At 38.6% G+C, this 13,634-nt stretch overlaps 1 protein-coding gene across 1 annotated transcript in view; it reads left to right on the top strand.

The window, feature by feature from the left end:
• Positions 1-1,472: 1,472 nt before the first annotated feature.
• Positions 1,473-13,634, top strand: part of tasp1 (taspase, threonine aspartase, 1) — a 29,884-nt gene continuing 17,722 nt past the window's right edge. Inside the window, exons 1-10 of the mRNA XM_069658649.1 lie at positions 1,473-1,619; positions 3,181-3,385; positions 3,580-3,647; positions 4,420-4,488; positions 6,254-6,374; positions 6,999-7,083; positions 7,164-7,243; positions 7,397-7,503; positions 9,898-10,017; positions 11,933-12,011. Coding sequence (XP_069514750.1) covers positions 3,223-3,385; positions 3,580-3,647; positions 4,420-4,488; positions 6,254-6,374; positions 6,999-7,083; positions 7,164-7,243; positions 7,397-7,503; positions 9,898-10,017; positions 11,933-12,011 — 892 coding nt within the window. The 5' untranslated portion in view covers positions 1,473-1,619; positions 3,181-3,222. The remainder of the gene's footprint in view (positions 1,620-3,180; positions 3,386-3,579; positions 3,648-4,419; positions 4,489-6,253; positions 6,375-6,998; positions 7,084-7,163; positions 7,244-7,396; positions 7,504-9,897; positions 10,018-11,932; positions 12,012-13,634) is intronic.

Below are 13,634 nucleotides of genomic sequence, written 5' to 3'. Positions count from 1 at the left end.
TTGTAGTGTTTTTGTCGCTTTTCAAACACAGAAAATAGAGTTTGGTGGGCGACAGAAGGATGCCATGCAAGAAAGCCCCATGACAAGACTCCAAACAGCAATGTCCCAGTCACATGGTCGTCTCAGCCTGCAGGGCCCCCAGGAGGTCCTGACTACAGATCATTTGTTTGTATTAAAAACAAATACAGTGTTCAGTTTTCGGTGCCACCACATCTGAATTCAAGACAAAGACTTTGTTTATATTCTCATAGTTTTTTAGTAACATTATCAGGGAAACTGCAGGTGTACTTATTCAGGGGCCTTCCTGTTAAGTCCTTGTAGAGAACGGGGGTTAACCCAATTGGAGCTGAACTTTCATTAGGAAAATAAGATACACAAGACAAGACAATATCTGCTGGTGAAAAGGTCTATAGCGTGTGAGTAAAGCAGTGCATCTGCCCTTACAGACACCACTATATTTGAAACATCACATTAAAATCATTACAACTTTCTCCTAATTGACAAGCCAAACCAAGCAAACAGCTCAATGTAGCGTAATGGCTGATGACCACAATAATAAGCTTATTCGTCCTGATTCCATTAAATATCATTAAGATAATATTTTCGTTGCAGACCTCACTAGCAAGATCCATTAAGTGTCCAGACTCTACCACCAGTCAACAACTGTTACTGAAACATTTTACATGCAGCATATCACTGACTTTAAGGGTTTTATATCTTGTTTTGTGGAATATTTTGAAATAATAAGGTTGGAGGGATTTACACATAACCTTTCATACAGTTGAACTTTTATATACGCCTTGCCGGAAGCCATCCTGTTATTCAGCCTTATCCAAAAAGTCTGAAGATGCATGCTTATTGCACCTGACTGTGTGTAAGATTCACAGAAGAGAAAAAAAAATGAATGTGTAATCTTCACCAACCAATCATAATTGTATTTCTAATATTATACATCTAATTTTCAAATCATAAAAAATGTTTAGTCTTTTAATTTTTCAATAAACTCAGTTTCAGATACACTTTTCTTTAGTGACATTATTTATTTATTTTCAGATGTGTGAGTTTAGTTTGATTTAAATCTTTTGATTGTCTGTTGTCTAGTTGACTTAATGTTATATTTTATTGTACTCTTATCTATAGTATTTTTCCTTTTTTTAATATTAATTCTTTGTCCTGTTTGTTACGATGTATTACTTTGAAAAAGCAAGTAACATCTATACAAATATGTCGATTTTAGCTCATTAATTACATATTTCTACCACCTAATATATTCTTTTTGTTTATACGCATGTCACAGGAAACATGTTACGTGAGTAATCGCATTTTATTATTTGTTTTTCTTCAGTAATAAGGGACTTTTATTTTGTGCCGCTTCACCCACGTGCGCCAATGTTTGCACTGAACGCACTTCCTTAGCAACGTGTATCTGAACCAGGAAGTACTTTTGTATGCTCTAGCTAACTAGCCGGGATCAGCACAGAGGAGTGAAAGTGTGTGGCAGCAAAGTTTACCCCGGATAGATTTATGAGTCCAGCTGCTGTTCGTGTGTATTAAACACATGTCAGGTAACGCTGTGGTTAGCAGGCACTTCTGTCACTGGTAGGAGAGGAGCGGAAACTGTAAGTTAAGATTGTTTTGTGTGTGTGTTAGCTAGCTGTTAGCTAACATGCTAACGAAAACACAAGACTGTTAGCTTGACTTAAAACAACTTGTCTTTAGTATATTATCCTTATTTATTCTATTCAACATACATACTTCTTTATTAAATTCGACATGCTTGTTTTAAAACTTTAAACTGACATGCGTAGCGATAACTTTATATTAAAAACAGGAAGTGTATGTAAAGTTGATAACGTCAATTTAGGTTTACGAGATGAGAGATATCTTTATGTTACGTGTACGCTTTTAATTTGTAGTCTGTTGATTCAGGACTGTTAATAGCATGTTTTAGATACAGTTAGTTACAAGGTAGATGTTAGTTACATGGTCTTTGAACTAGTATTACTTTAGTAAATGTAAAGTTTCTTGCTTACTATGGACAGACCCCTGACAGTTGTGAAGGCAAACTGAAGGTTATAAGTGATAATATTAAACATTAAACTGTTGTGTTGGGTATGGTGATAACTAGAGTTGGGTCACGGTTGTTATTGCAACATATATATTGAAATATAATGCGTTTTTTTAACATATTTCAACAATCTGTCCATCTCTGTTTTATCCAAGATAAAGTGATTAGCCTGTACATCTTTGCAGGAATATGAGATTGTTCAGCAAACAAACTGAATAACACTGATATATACATAGCATACATATCTACATAGTCCAACCCAACTAAATACAAACAAGTGTTTTCCAAAGTTCAAGATTCAAGACGTTTATTGTCTCTCCGGCTGTACAAGTACAATCGTGTGAAATTCTTATGCTGGGAGGCTCCAATTAAAAGGGTTAATAATAGATATAAGGGACATATAAAATATGGTAAAATAAAATATTTTAACATAAAAAGGAAGAAGCAGTGAAAGAAAATATAAATAAGGACATTTGAGAAATATGTACATTTTTTTAAATGTATACATTGTAGGCAAAATATACACATTTCATCCCCAGTCTGCCTTTAGGGACCTGTACCTCCGACCTGAGGCCAGCCGGGAGAACACGCTGTTGTGGGTGTGATATACAGTCTCATTTATTATGAACAGTTCACCTTGTTCAAAAAACATATGCATACCTCTGCCAACAGGGGGATTTGAAAGTAAATAACTCCTAAATTATAAGCAATAAATGAAGATCGTTTTAAACAACAATCCCTCAGACTTTACCAGAAAAAAGCCAGCACCATTTAGTGGACCATAAAAGCAACAGTTTTTACTACTCTAATACCAAAAAGTTTAATTTTTATTAGCTATATTACCTTGATAGTACAGAGAAATAAAAAAACAAATTCTGGAATCTGTCAGGCAGTACATTATTCCCAACAATAAATATAAATATATACAGATAAAATACTAATACAATTTTATACTGTATAATTTTTTGCCCAACCTCCACTGTACCAGTGCCTCTGTAGCCTTGTGCTAGATAGCCGAGAACCACCATTTGCATTTGTTTTGTCATCCAAATGTAAATCATGTCCTGTATTGTCCCTGAATAGTGATGTTTGTATTTACTCTCCTCTTACAGGTGTGCCATGAAAATGACTTTCTTACCACCGTCTGATAGGCCATGATAGGCGTGTCAAGTAATGTGGGGGTTATGGAAAGTCTTATAAATTCTGCTGAAGAGCAGCAACCCTCCTCTCCCCTGGCTAACTCATGGTCCAAAAAACAGGAATCAAGCAAGAATCAGAAGCCGAAACTTGTTGGTGGATTTGTTTTAGTACATGCAGGTGAGTGGGCACACTATAATTAAACAGTAGGACTAAGAAAGAAGATGAAATAGCTCGTTATCATAATAGTTCATGGATGAAATAATTATAATAGTTCCTAATTATAAACTGACAGTCTCAGAACAGATGTTTTACCCTGGAGGAGGTTAAATAGTATCACTTTATGGATAATCTTTCTTATTATTCGCTTTCAGGAGCAGGGTATCATTCTGAATCTAAGGCCAAGGAGTACAAGCATGTGTGCAAAAGAGCCTGCCAGCGAGTAAGTTTGCTTTATTGGTTTTACTATAGTAAAGTTTACATGTGCAAACAAGTAAAACAACCTTTAACCGTTTGTCTACAAAATCCGTTTTTATCACTTATTGAATGTAAGTTGATATATTAGGTCATTTTGGCCTTCTCAGTGTTTTCTACTTTCTTAGAGGTTGCTCAGTTTGGCTCAGGTTGCAAAGGGAGCATCTGTGAGCAGCTGTCTTTCCACATATTTTCAGTAGGGTTCCAATCTGTGTTTTGGCAGCCTGACTCAAGCACTTTGTTTTACTTGTTCTGAAGTCCTTCCAGTTTTCCTTTGGCTGTATTAAGATCATTTTGCTGTTGGCGGGGAAGTCTTTGTTCTTTGGCACTCGAAGGCAGGTTTCTCTCAAGAGTGTCCTTGTATTTAGTTTCATCCATTGTTACTTACATCCTTACCAGTTCCTTACATCTGAAAAACAACCTCGTGGTGCTGCCGTCGCCCTTGCTTTACAACAGGAATGGTGTGAGATGGTTTCCGCTGGATGTTTTACTTTGTATTAAGGCCAATCATTCTTTTGCTTTCGTGCCAGCAGTCATTCTAAAACCTTGTTACGACTTCCTAGCTCGCTGTCTTCTCCTTTTTCATACATTCAAAGACAAAGTAAAACTTAATGTTGATCTAGGTTCTGATGAAGACAGGTGTACAAAGGCTGAAATGAGGAATATGTCTTTTTTTCTGCTTTCATTGGAAGGATGTCACTCTTTCAACAAGGTGTCTGTCTGTCTGTCTCTCCTCTCAGGCTGTGGACCGCCTCAAAGCTGGGGCGCTCGCAGTGGAAGCAGTGGCTGCAGCACTGATTGAACTTGAGGTTAGTTGATAAAGATCCATGTTTGATTATGTAAAATCAACCCTTTATTTACAACACCTCACATGCATTATTTCAAAGATAATTTTAAGGCCCAGACTGGATCTAAAAACACTAAAAGAAACGTAATTGACATGTGTATGTGTTTACTCACAGCAGATTTATCCCTTTCAGCCTTTAATGCATGCACGCACATCCTCTTGGATGATGTAACGGATGATTTTTGTCCTCGGGCAGGTTTGGAATAAATAAAAGTGACTGATAAACTCTCTGCAGCTGCAAAAATGTGCAAAGAGGTGCGCTGTAGCAGGCACTTTAAGCTAGATCAAAAACGGCATATTATATACGTACATAGAAGTTACAGAGAGTTTTTATTCTTACATGGTTTGAAGAGAGATAGCCATATTTTTTGAATTAGCAATAAACCTGCTGAAGCATAGGACCTAGCACCAAAGATCTGAAAAACAAAGAAACAAACATGATGAACCTTTTACTGCCTCTCATTTAACAAGCAAGAAAAGAAGCCAAAGCAAGTAACAAATCATTTGTTTAACGTTTATTTAACTTCTTATTTGTCTTTAAATACATGCTATATTTTTATTACTAGTTGCTAAGTGACTTTTTAGTAACAAGTAGTTCATACTGGCTATGACATCTGTAGAGATGGGCATACCACTTGTTTTTATATGCAAAAATATGACATAAGCAAAGTTGTTTTGAATATTCATGTGAACATGCCCACAGCCCACAAATAAATCATCAAAATACCAGAAGAGGAAGGTGAAGAAAAAACAGAATGAAAATACTGAATGAAGCTTCATAATTCCTCCAGGATTTCGCAGCTATTTTAAGTTGCAATGCAGGTTTTCAGCATGGAAACATGGATAAATAATCACAAGAAGACATTGAGTGTTGGTTTTATTATAATGGATTCGCTGTGTAGAGTCTCCTGAAAGACAGTGTAGCTGGAGGCCAGATTAGGTAGCTCATGAAAGTTAGACGATCAAACCGGAGCCTTGTTGAATTGGCACAGCTGTCTACTTAATAAGATATTAGCTTAACAGCCGTATTTTTAAAGGAATGTCAAGATTATCGTCCCATGCAGATAACATAAGTAACATCAACATGCGTTTTTCAGGATCTGATTGTTTTCGTGTTACAGAGAGTATTTTACCAGCTGGAATCTTTGCATCATGATGTTGAAATCTCAACCTGCATTAGTTTTTTAAATAGTTGTAGTAATAATTATATATTTAATATCTAGAACGCTTTAAAAGGTACTCAAAGGCACTTTTAACAGAAGCAACAATAGCAAATACATTAAAAATAAAAGCAATCAATTTACAGTTAAATAAAATATGTATATGAAGGTAAGGGAAAGTTAAAAATAGAAATAATAAGAGATCATAGGTTAAGATGAGATTTATTGAAATGACACTAGGGTTGCGGATGTGGGTGGAAGCAGGAACAGTGGAGCCATCAGTAGTTGTAATAATAGTTTTTCTTTCATGAAGCTGTTTCAAAGTCCTGTTTAGATATTCAAATTATTCATGAACCAGATTCAGCAGGACAATTTTACAAACAACTAATGCATATACTTACTCTCGCTTTGTTTTGACATTACATTTGGGCCATGAGAAGAGAGAGAGACTCTTTGTGTCTTTAACTAAATAAAGAAAGACTTCTCTTTAACATATAAGCACTCACAATATGCTTCATCACAGATACAGTGTTATTCCAGACTCTGCCTGTTTTTAATTGTTCCCAGGACTCTCCTTTTACGAACGCTGGCATGGGCTCCAACCTTAACTTGTCAGGGGAAATTGAATGTGATGCGAGTATCATGGATGGGAAGTCGCTGCATTATGGTGCTGTAGGAGCTATTAGTGGTGAGTTACTACACATGTGCTCATATTTATGTAATACTGCTAAGCTGTAGTGGCAATTTAAGTTCAGTCACCTGGAAGTAATGGCAATGAGTCAAGCCTCTGTCTGTCACACGTTCCACTGATTTACCTTCTACCATCTCAGCGCTTTTTTAAGAGATTACTGGAGATATTTGGCATCATAAATCCTCACATCGAGGGACCACCTACATTTTTCCTGGAGAATATCCAAGAATTTCTGTTGCTGTGTAGTTACACGTCAGCGTGCTCGTAGAGAGTTTACCTTGAAGGCTTTCAACAAAAGCCACACATTTTTTCCACTTAACGGCCCAGGGGTGAAAACTGGCACCCAACATGTTAAAAGACAACAGATTGTTTTTATTAACACGGCTGCATCATGTAACAGTTAGCCTCATAATGTCTACATGATGAATACAATGGTGTTGGCTTTGATTTAAAATGTATACCTGCCAAGCCGTGTTTTTAATAAGGTCTCTGAATTACGTAAAAAAGGTGTTTAAAAGGCATAAATGCGACCGTACATTCAGACGCGTTCTTGAGTAACTGACTGGTGACATCACATCGAATGAACCTCCAGCTCTGTGATAATTCTGACTTTTCCTTCAGGCATTAAGAACCCAGTCTTAGTTGCACAGCGTCTACTGAGTGAAGCACAGAAAGGGAAACTATCAGCTGGCAGAATACCACCCTGGTGATTATCCTGGTTATTTATTAATGAAGTATTAACGTGACCATATCCACGTTCATGGATGTCTTTTTTTCTTTCCTCAGCTTTTTAGTGGGGCGAGGAGCACATGACTGGGCCGTCAGCCACGGGATACCGCCGTGCCCGTCAGAGAAAATGGCCACCAGTGAGTGTCTTTGCACATGCTCAGAAATATGCGTCATCTATTAAGTTAATCTTCTGTATCTTCAAATCATTACTGAAATACAGTCAGTGCTAAAAAACACCTGCATCAATTTATGTGGCTGCATTTGATTAAGATGTTTTCTTTTCCACACAGAGTTCAGTTTATCTGCGTACAAGAGGAACAAGAGAAAGATGGAGCTAGCAGAAAAAATGGACACAGGACATAATCAGACAAAGAAGAGACGACAATCGAGTGAACACGTGAGTACTATGTGTAACATACACTAGTTTAAAGACATTCTGTAGCACTATTCACACAGTAAATGTCTTGTTTTTTCTCAATCCAACATACTTACAGGAGGTTTAGATCTTGCATTGTTTGTGCAAAACAAAAACGCTGCGTACGAGTGTTCTGCATTGCATGATAGCAGTCTATTTGCTATTGTCTTCTGAAGAGCTCATAAAGACAGGGTCCACTGAAAACATGTGCTACTGTCTGTAGTTGATCAAGCTGATCAAACCTCCACCATACATGATCAGATTTAAGACCTACGAAGGTAATAGCAGTAGCAACAGTGAGAGCACGTGTTTTTCTCCAGTAGAAAATATTTGAGTCACACAAGTCTTTTTAAACAGTCTTCTGTACATCTGTAGGATGTCTGAAGTGTTCTGTTCTTAGGTTGTATGCAGGGAAACAGGAGAGCAGACAGAGGCAGCAAAGGCAGAATACCTTGGCTAAAATGCAATCCTACAACCCATCAGCTATAGTCGTACAGTGATTTAGCTTTTAACCTCTGTAAGCAGATATCTGCGTATGCATGCAGAAGACAAACCGGTCGTGGGTACTGTTTTATAACTCCAACTCAAGTTGCTAGATAGAATGTAAACGGTGACCAGTGCCTGGGAAACGAAGTATTTTCTGACCAACCGCTGCCTAAACCGAAGTCCCTGACAAATTTGCCTTTACCCCCAGAGTCTAAATTACCATAAGATTGCAGTCATCAAAATTTTGAATGATCGAATGTGGCTGCTTCACTTGTTCTATCAATGCTACTATTACTGATGAATTAGGTGTGGTCCTTAAGTCGGTTTCACCGTGCTATCAGGCCACTCTGCAGATTCTAAAATAGCATGTGAATATATGGCATCAAACTGCATTTAAAAACAGTCCTGAAACATCGAGTAGAATCTGTTATTTTATGCAAGAAATGAACCTAATGACTCTCCACAGCTGAGACAATAAGATTCGTTCTGCCAGTTATGATCTCAGGGTCATCAGAGGACATTTCTGCACCAGGTTGCGCAGAGTTTTCCTGGAAACCATGTGTTGACATGAGTTGGTGCAAAGTTTCAGTGCCCTGAGCGGCACAACTGGAGAGCAGCCTGATGATGAGCTGAGATCAGATTTATTCTGCTTTAAAGCCACGAGCAGCCCGGAGAGGAGGGGAGAGTTTGTCTTGGTTCTGATGTGAACGCTGTTAAATGGAGTAAAACGTGTAAACGAAGTCCGACATGCTTCGTTGAACAGTGTTATTATTAGGTTGGTTAAATCAATCCTCAATATTAATGACATATCCATAAAAAGAAACACTAACAACTGCGATGGATTGTTTGTTGACTTGAGTGATTAAATGGTAGTCAGCCTAATGAGAGTGTAAGGTTTGAGTTGCCCTCTGTTCTCATCTGTCTCTCCCATATTTACACAAACTTCTAGCCCTATTAAAGATGAATGTGTGACCAGTCTGTGCTGTTCAATTACCACTAACTTGACAGATTGACTGTTGACATGAGTTTTAGGGTGTTTTCACAAATATGCCCTCATCCTTTTCTTGAATTGTTACCGTGCAATTGACAAATAAAGTCAATTAACAGTAAATAAGCTCGTTTTGTATCAAGTGTTACTATAAGGGGGGAAAGTTATTGCTCTGAGTCTGGATTTAATTTCAGATAGAGTTCTTTTGATGTCTTTGCCAAGCAATAAAGTCTTTCCATTAATTTCTTTCAGAGTGATACAGGCACCTGTCTCGAGATGGTGTGTGGTTTCAGCGATGATTAGGGAAATCTAAAGTATATAGATATAGTTCAAAAGATGCCCTTAAAGTTTTAAAGTCCTTATTTAGACTGTTTTTCTTTAAGGACTCTGATAAGGAATGACAGGATGGTGTTTGTAGAAATGTCTGGCTCTGGTTGTGTTTGGCCTCGAAAGCCCGGAGACATAGCTGATTTAGGAGAGCAGAAGACAGATGAGAAATGCTGTTGTCTTTTTTTAGTCCCGGGTTTCAATGAAGATCTTCAGTTTCATGTAGGAGTTGAGCTCCGATCGTGCATCATGATGCCATTTTGCACATTTAGCCTGTGGAAGTCTATTTATCATGCAGGCTGAGTCATAATGGTTCACAAACAAGTCTCTTCCAAAGCAAACTGCAATCAGGGGAGGAAGGGAGCTGATTGAAATCACAACAGAACATCACTGATGAAATATGAAGGGCAAAGAGTGTCTCATAAATTCATGCAGTACATCATAATTGTGAAAATGTCGTTAGTCAGAGATGATGTCTCTGCTTCATAATGTGAATGTTTGGAGCTTTCGCCCTTAGAACTATTCTCATGTGTGTGTGCGTATTTTTATGTCTCCCTGTCCTCGCTGTGATGTAGGAAAATGGTCCAGGGTGCCTCGACACAGTTGGAGCTGTTGTGGTGGACCTGGAGGGGAATGTAGCTGCAGCCGTGTCCAGTGGAGGCCTGGCCATGAAACATCCCGGCAGGGTCGGACAGGTAGTCAGGCATCCTTTATTTCTCTATCCATATAACAACTTATTTAGATCATGCATATTTATGTAACTCAGGATGGCACCAGGCCTTTATTTGAGACAGCAATTGTTAGAGAGCATGTAGACATATAAATAAATCCCTTTTTATTATACAACAGTTAGCTCCGATCAAGTAATCTGATTGGACAAGAGGCATTCCATGAGTGGTCATATCCACCAGATATCACTGGGACTCTTCACACTGTGTATCACTCCGCCTCAGCCAGCTGTTCTGAATACTGTTAATTAACATCACAGCAGACCGTGTGTGTCTACATTGATCAAGCTGGAAGCTCTGAATCACAGCAGACTCGTATTTCACTGCTTGATGATAAATTAGAACAAACAGATAAATGTACATGATAAAAAACAGCTGATCTGTGGTAATCTGGAGACACAGAGTGCAGGAGAATGTTTGCGTTGCTTGGCAACAAACGTCCAGCTTCAGTTAAGTTACGGGACTAGTTGAGCTGGTGGAACAAAAATAATCTGTTGTATTGATACTTTTTTACTACTGTTTGCTGCTTGTATAACTGTTGTATGAAAGTAACATCACACTTGAGGTCGTAATGTTGTACTGAATATCATCTGTGGCCTCGTGCCTACGACCAAATCACAGCCGTGATGGCATTCAGTACAGCTTCACGACCTCGAGTGTGATATTGCTTCAATAATTACCCATGGGGGGTATTAACACCAGATGAAAAAAAAGTTTTTAAAGATGCCTGAATAATAAGAATCACAGGTGGGTGGCCACGGCCTAAACCAAGTTGGAAGAACACCTAAAAACAATTAACCAAAAGGACAAAATGCTGCTCAAAATGTCTTCAATCCAAAGCTTTTATAATAACAATGAATTGAATGACTTTGTGTAAAGGCCAGTTCAGATCAATGATTCGTAACGAGACTGGATGCAGCTGCCAAAAGAATCCCTCGACATCTGTAAACGTTCTAGAACTGGGCCGTTCACATCAAAGCAACACAACGCAGCTGAGCGACATACCCCACTACTACTGCGTTAATACTATAATGTTAATTAATACTGTAACATTAGTATTAGGCCCAGGTTACATGCATTAACTAGCTGGATTTCTGTTATCGTTATAAAAAGAAGTGGATGACAGTGACATGCTCACTGCTGCAGCGCCAGAGACAGGGTGTCCACGCCAACTTATGCTGTTTCCTGATTGGCTGAAGTGAAATAGCTCCATCATTCCGTTCTAAACCTGCATGTGGAGACTTCTCTTGTAGTGAGAAACACAAAAGTCTGCAGCTTCACAAAGCTTTTTCCCTTTTTTGGCTCATTCATTTGGTGTTTGTGCCCACACAGTACATTCATAAGACATGTTTTCAGCCAGAAAGCAAAACAAAAATATAATTTGTAAATCCATGTTATGCTGCTGACCCAGCACCAAACACCAGACAAAGTTAGTAACAAGCTGGTGAAAAGAGTTCCAGCAGCTAACCATTATAGAAGTGGGTGCAAACCAAAACAGGGCAAAAAATGAACTCTAAAACACATGTACGCTAAAAGCTTTTACTTTGGGGCAACTACAGGATGTAATGAGTGTGCATTAACAGCAGCTTAACAGGGAAAACACTGGGGTCTAACAGAATGAATGAATCAGTGGTATTTACTGCTTGAATTCATTAACTGTGTTACTGCTCAAAGACCCACAAGTCAGAGCAGCAGAGTCGTGAGTTTGGCAGGCTGTTCTAGTGTAGATAATGAAATATAAACAGGCTGTAATGATCACCAGCCTGTCGCATACTAAGTTATTATTTGACACTTTATCACCTTTTATGACTCGGCTGTTGTTTTAGTTTTAATATTCTTCTTCAAAGTGTCTAAAATTGTGTCTTTTCCTTCCCTTTCTCAGGCTGCTCATTATGGATGTGGCTGCTGGGCTGAAAACGCCTGTAACATGAACCCTTACTCTACAGCAGTGAGTACCTCAGGTATACAGCACTCTCTCTACAGCCTACCCCACAGTTGTGTATACATGTGTAACTCTCAGGGTTTATGTTTACCCTTGTTAGCCTGCCTTTTGTTTGGGAGATGATATGAATCAGAAACAGACATTTGATGTGAACCTTTTATTTAGCCTCAGTGAGTCAAGCTTCAAAAAGCCGGAAAATACTTTCCGATGACCTCCAACCATTCCCGCTGAGTGATTCTCATCAGTCACTTCCTCAGCTGATTGAGTCATCATTCCCCGCTCTGTGTTAGTCAGCTGCACGCCAGGTGCATCGCGAAGCTCTGTGGATTCTCAATGACATTTGACATGGGACACCTGCTGGGGATATGATGGAGGGAGAGCTGCTGGGAGTGCAGTGGAGAGATGGTAAAAATGGCAAACTTCAAGTGCAGTTATTCAGATTCAGATCATAATTTTGTGGTCTTAATTAGCTGGACGTATTCTTCTTCTTTAATGTTTCTATCCACGTAAATTAAATTACATACATCTAAAGTAACTGCATGATTGCAAAAGTGTCTGCTATAGTTGTGCATATCTTTTGCTCTGTCTTGAGTTTTAATTGAAGCCTGCCTTCGACACTCACCTTGCATCCCCCCCAGCTCAGACACTTTGTTCCATGCTAATGAATTATAGTTATCACCTGTCACGTACCGCCCGTTCTTCTCCCCTCCTGCTCCTGCTCCTGCTCTCTGCGGTCTCAGCCTCAGGAGGAGGAGCTGGAGGGAGAAGGTGGTTGTTTTCTTTCTCTCCGTGCAGAAATGGAGAGCTCAACTGGCAACACTGCTGCCTTTTTATGTGTGTTTAATGGGTTCAACAATAATTTATCACAGGATATCAGAGCTATTTTATTACACAGAACAATTCTTTTAAAATAAGGGAACAATTACAAAGACTGCATTAAATAATTAAGCCCCTTCAATACTAAGTAGAACCTCATATGTTTTAGACTTCTATCAGCCTTACTAACATGTGCTCTAAATGTCCAGATGAAGTCACAACTACAGCAGACATTTATGCAAATTCTAAGGATATATTTTAACTCTAAAAACCTGCTTTTGAGACTTTAAAGACTTGTATGGAACAACATTCGGTTCGGTGATTTGAACTGACTTCATCGGTACAAAAAGGTCTGTTGTCCATACCAACTTTGCTGTAGCAGATTAGATTTAAAATTGTATGCTACAAAGCCAATATCAGTCCAGTTATGTGTCCTGTATTTTGAATAGATGTATGCAATTATAGCTCAGAGCTATTTGAGATGTAAGGCTGCTTTCACGCCTAAAGTCCTTTTGTTTGATCTGAATAAAAGACCAAATTGTTCCAATGTTGCATTTCGCCTCGAGTTCGGTTTGTGTTCACACGGCAGCTTTTACCAGCAGACCAAAAGTCTAGATGTGCGAGGAAACTGCTCTCTGATTGGTCAGAATTTCCACGTAGGAAAACTCCCTGAAGTAAACAAAGATGTTGTTATGAGAGTTGTTTTTACTTTTAACTGACATTGCTCCATATTTCGATCAGTTTAGTTTTTCACTGAATAGTTTGAATACGTGTTCTTGTGCGTTACGACCACCATATTTCTATCAGAGCCCTCAGCTCGTCGCTC

The sequence above is a fragment of the Semicossyphus pulcher genome, unplaced genomic scaffold (assembly GCF_022749685.1).
Source record: "Semicossyphus pulcher isolate SPU_LCO1_2020_fin unplaced genomic scaffold, fSemPul1.0.p SCAF_12, whole genome shotgun sequence".
Taxonomy (NCBI): Eukaryota; Metazoa; Chordata; class Actinopteri; order Labriformes; family Labridae; genus Semicossyphus; species Semicossyphus pulcher.
This window is presented reverse-complemented; position numbering and strand designations above follow the sequence as displayed.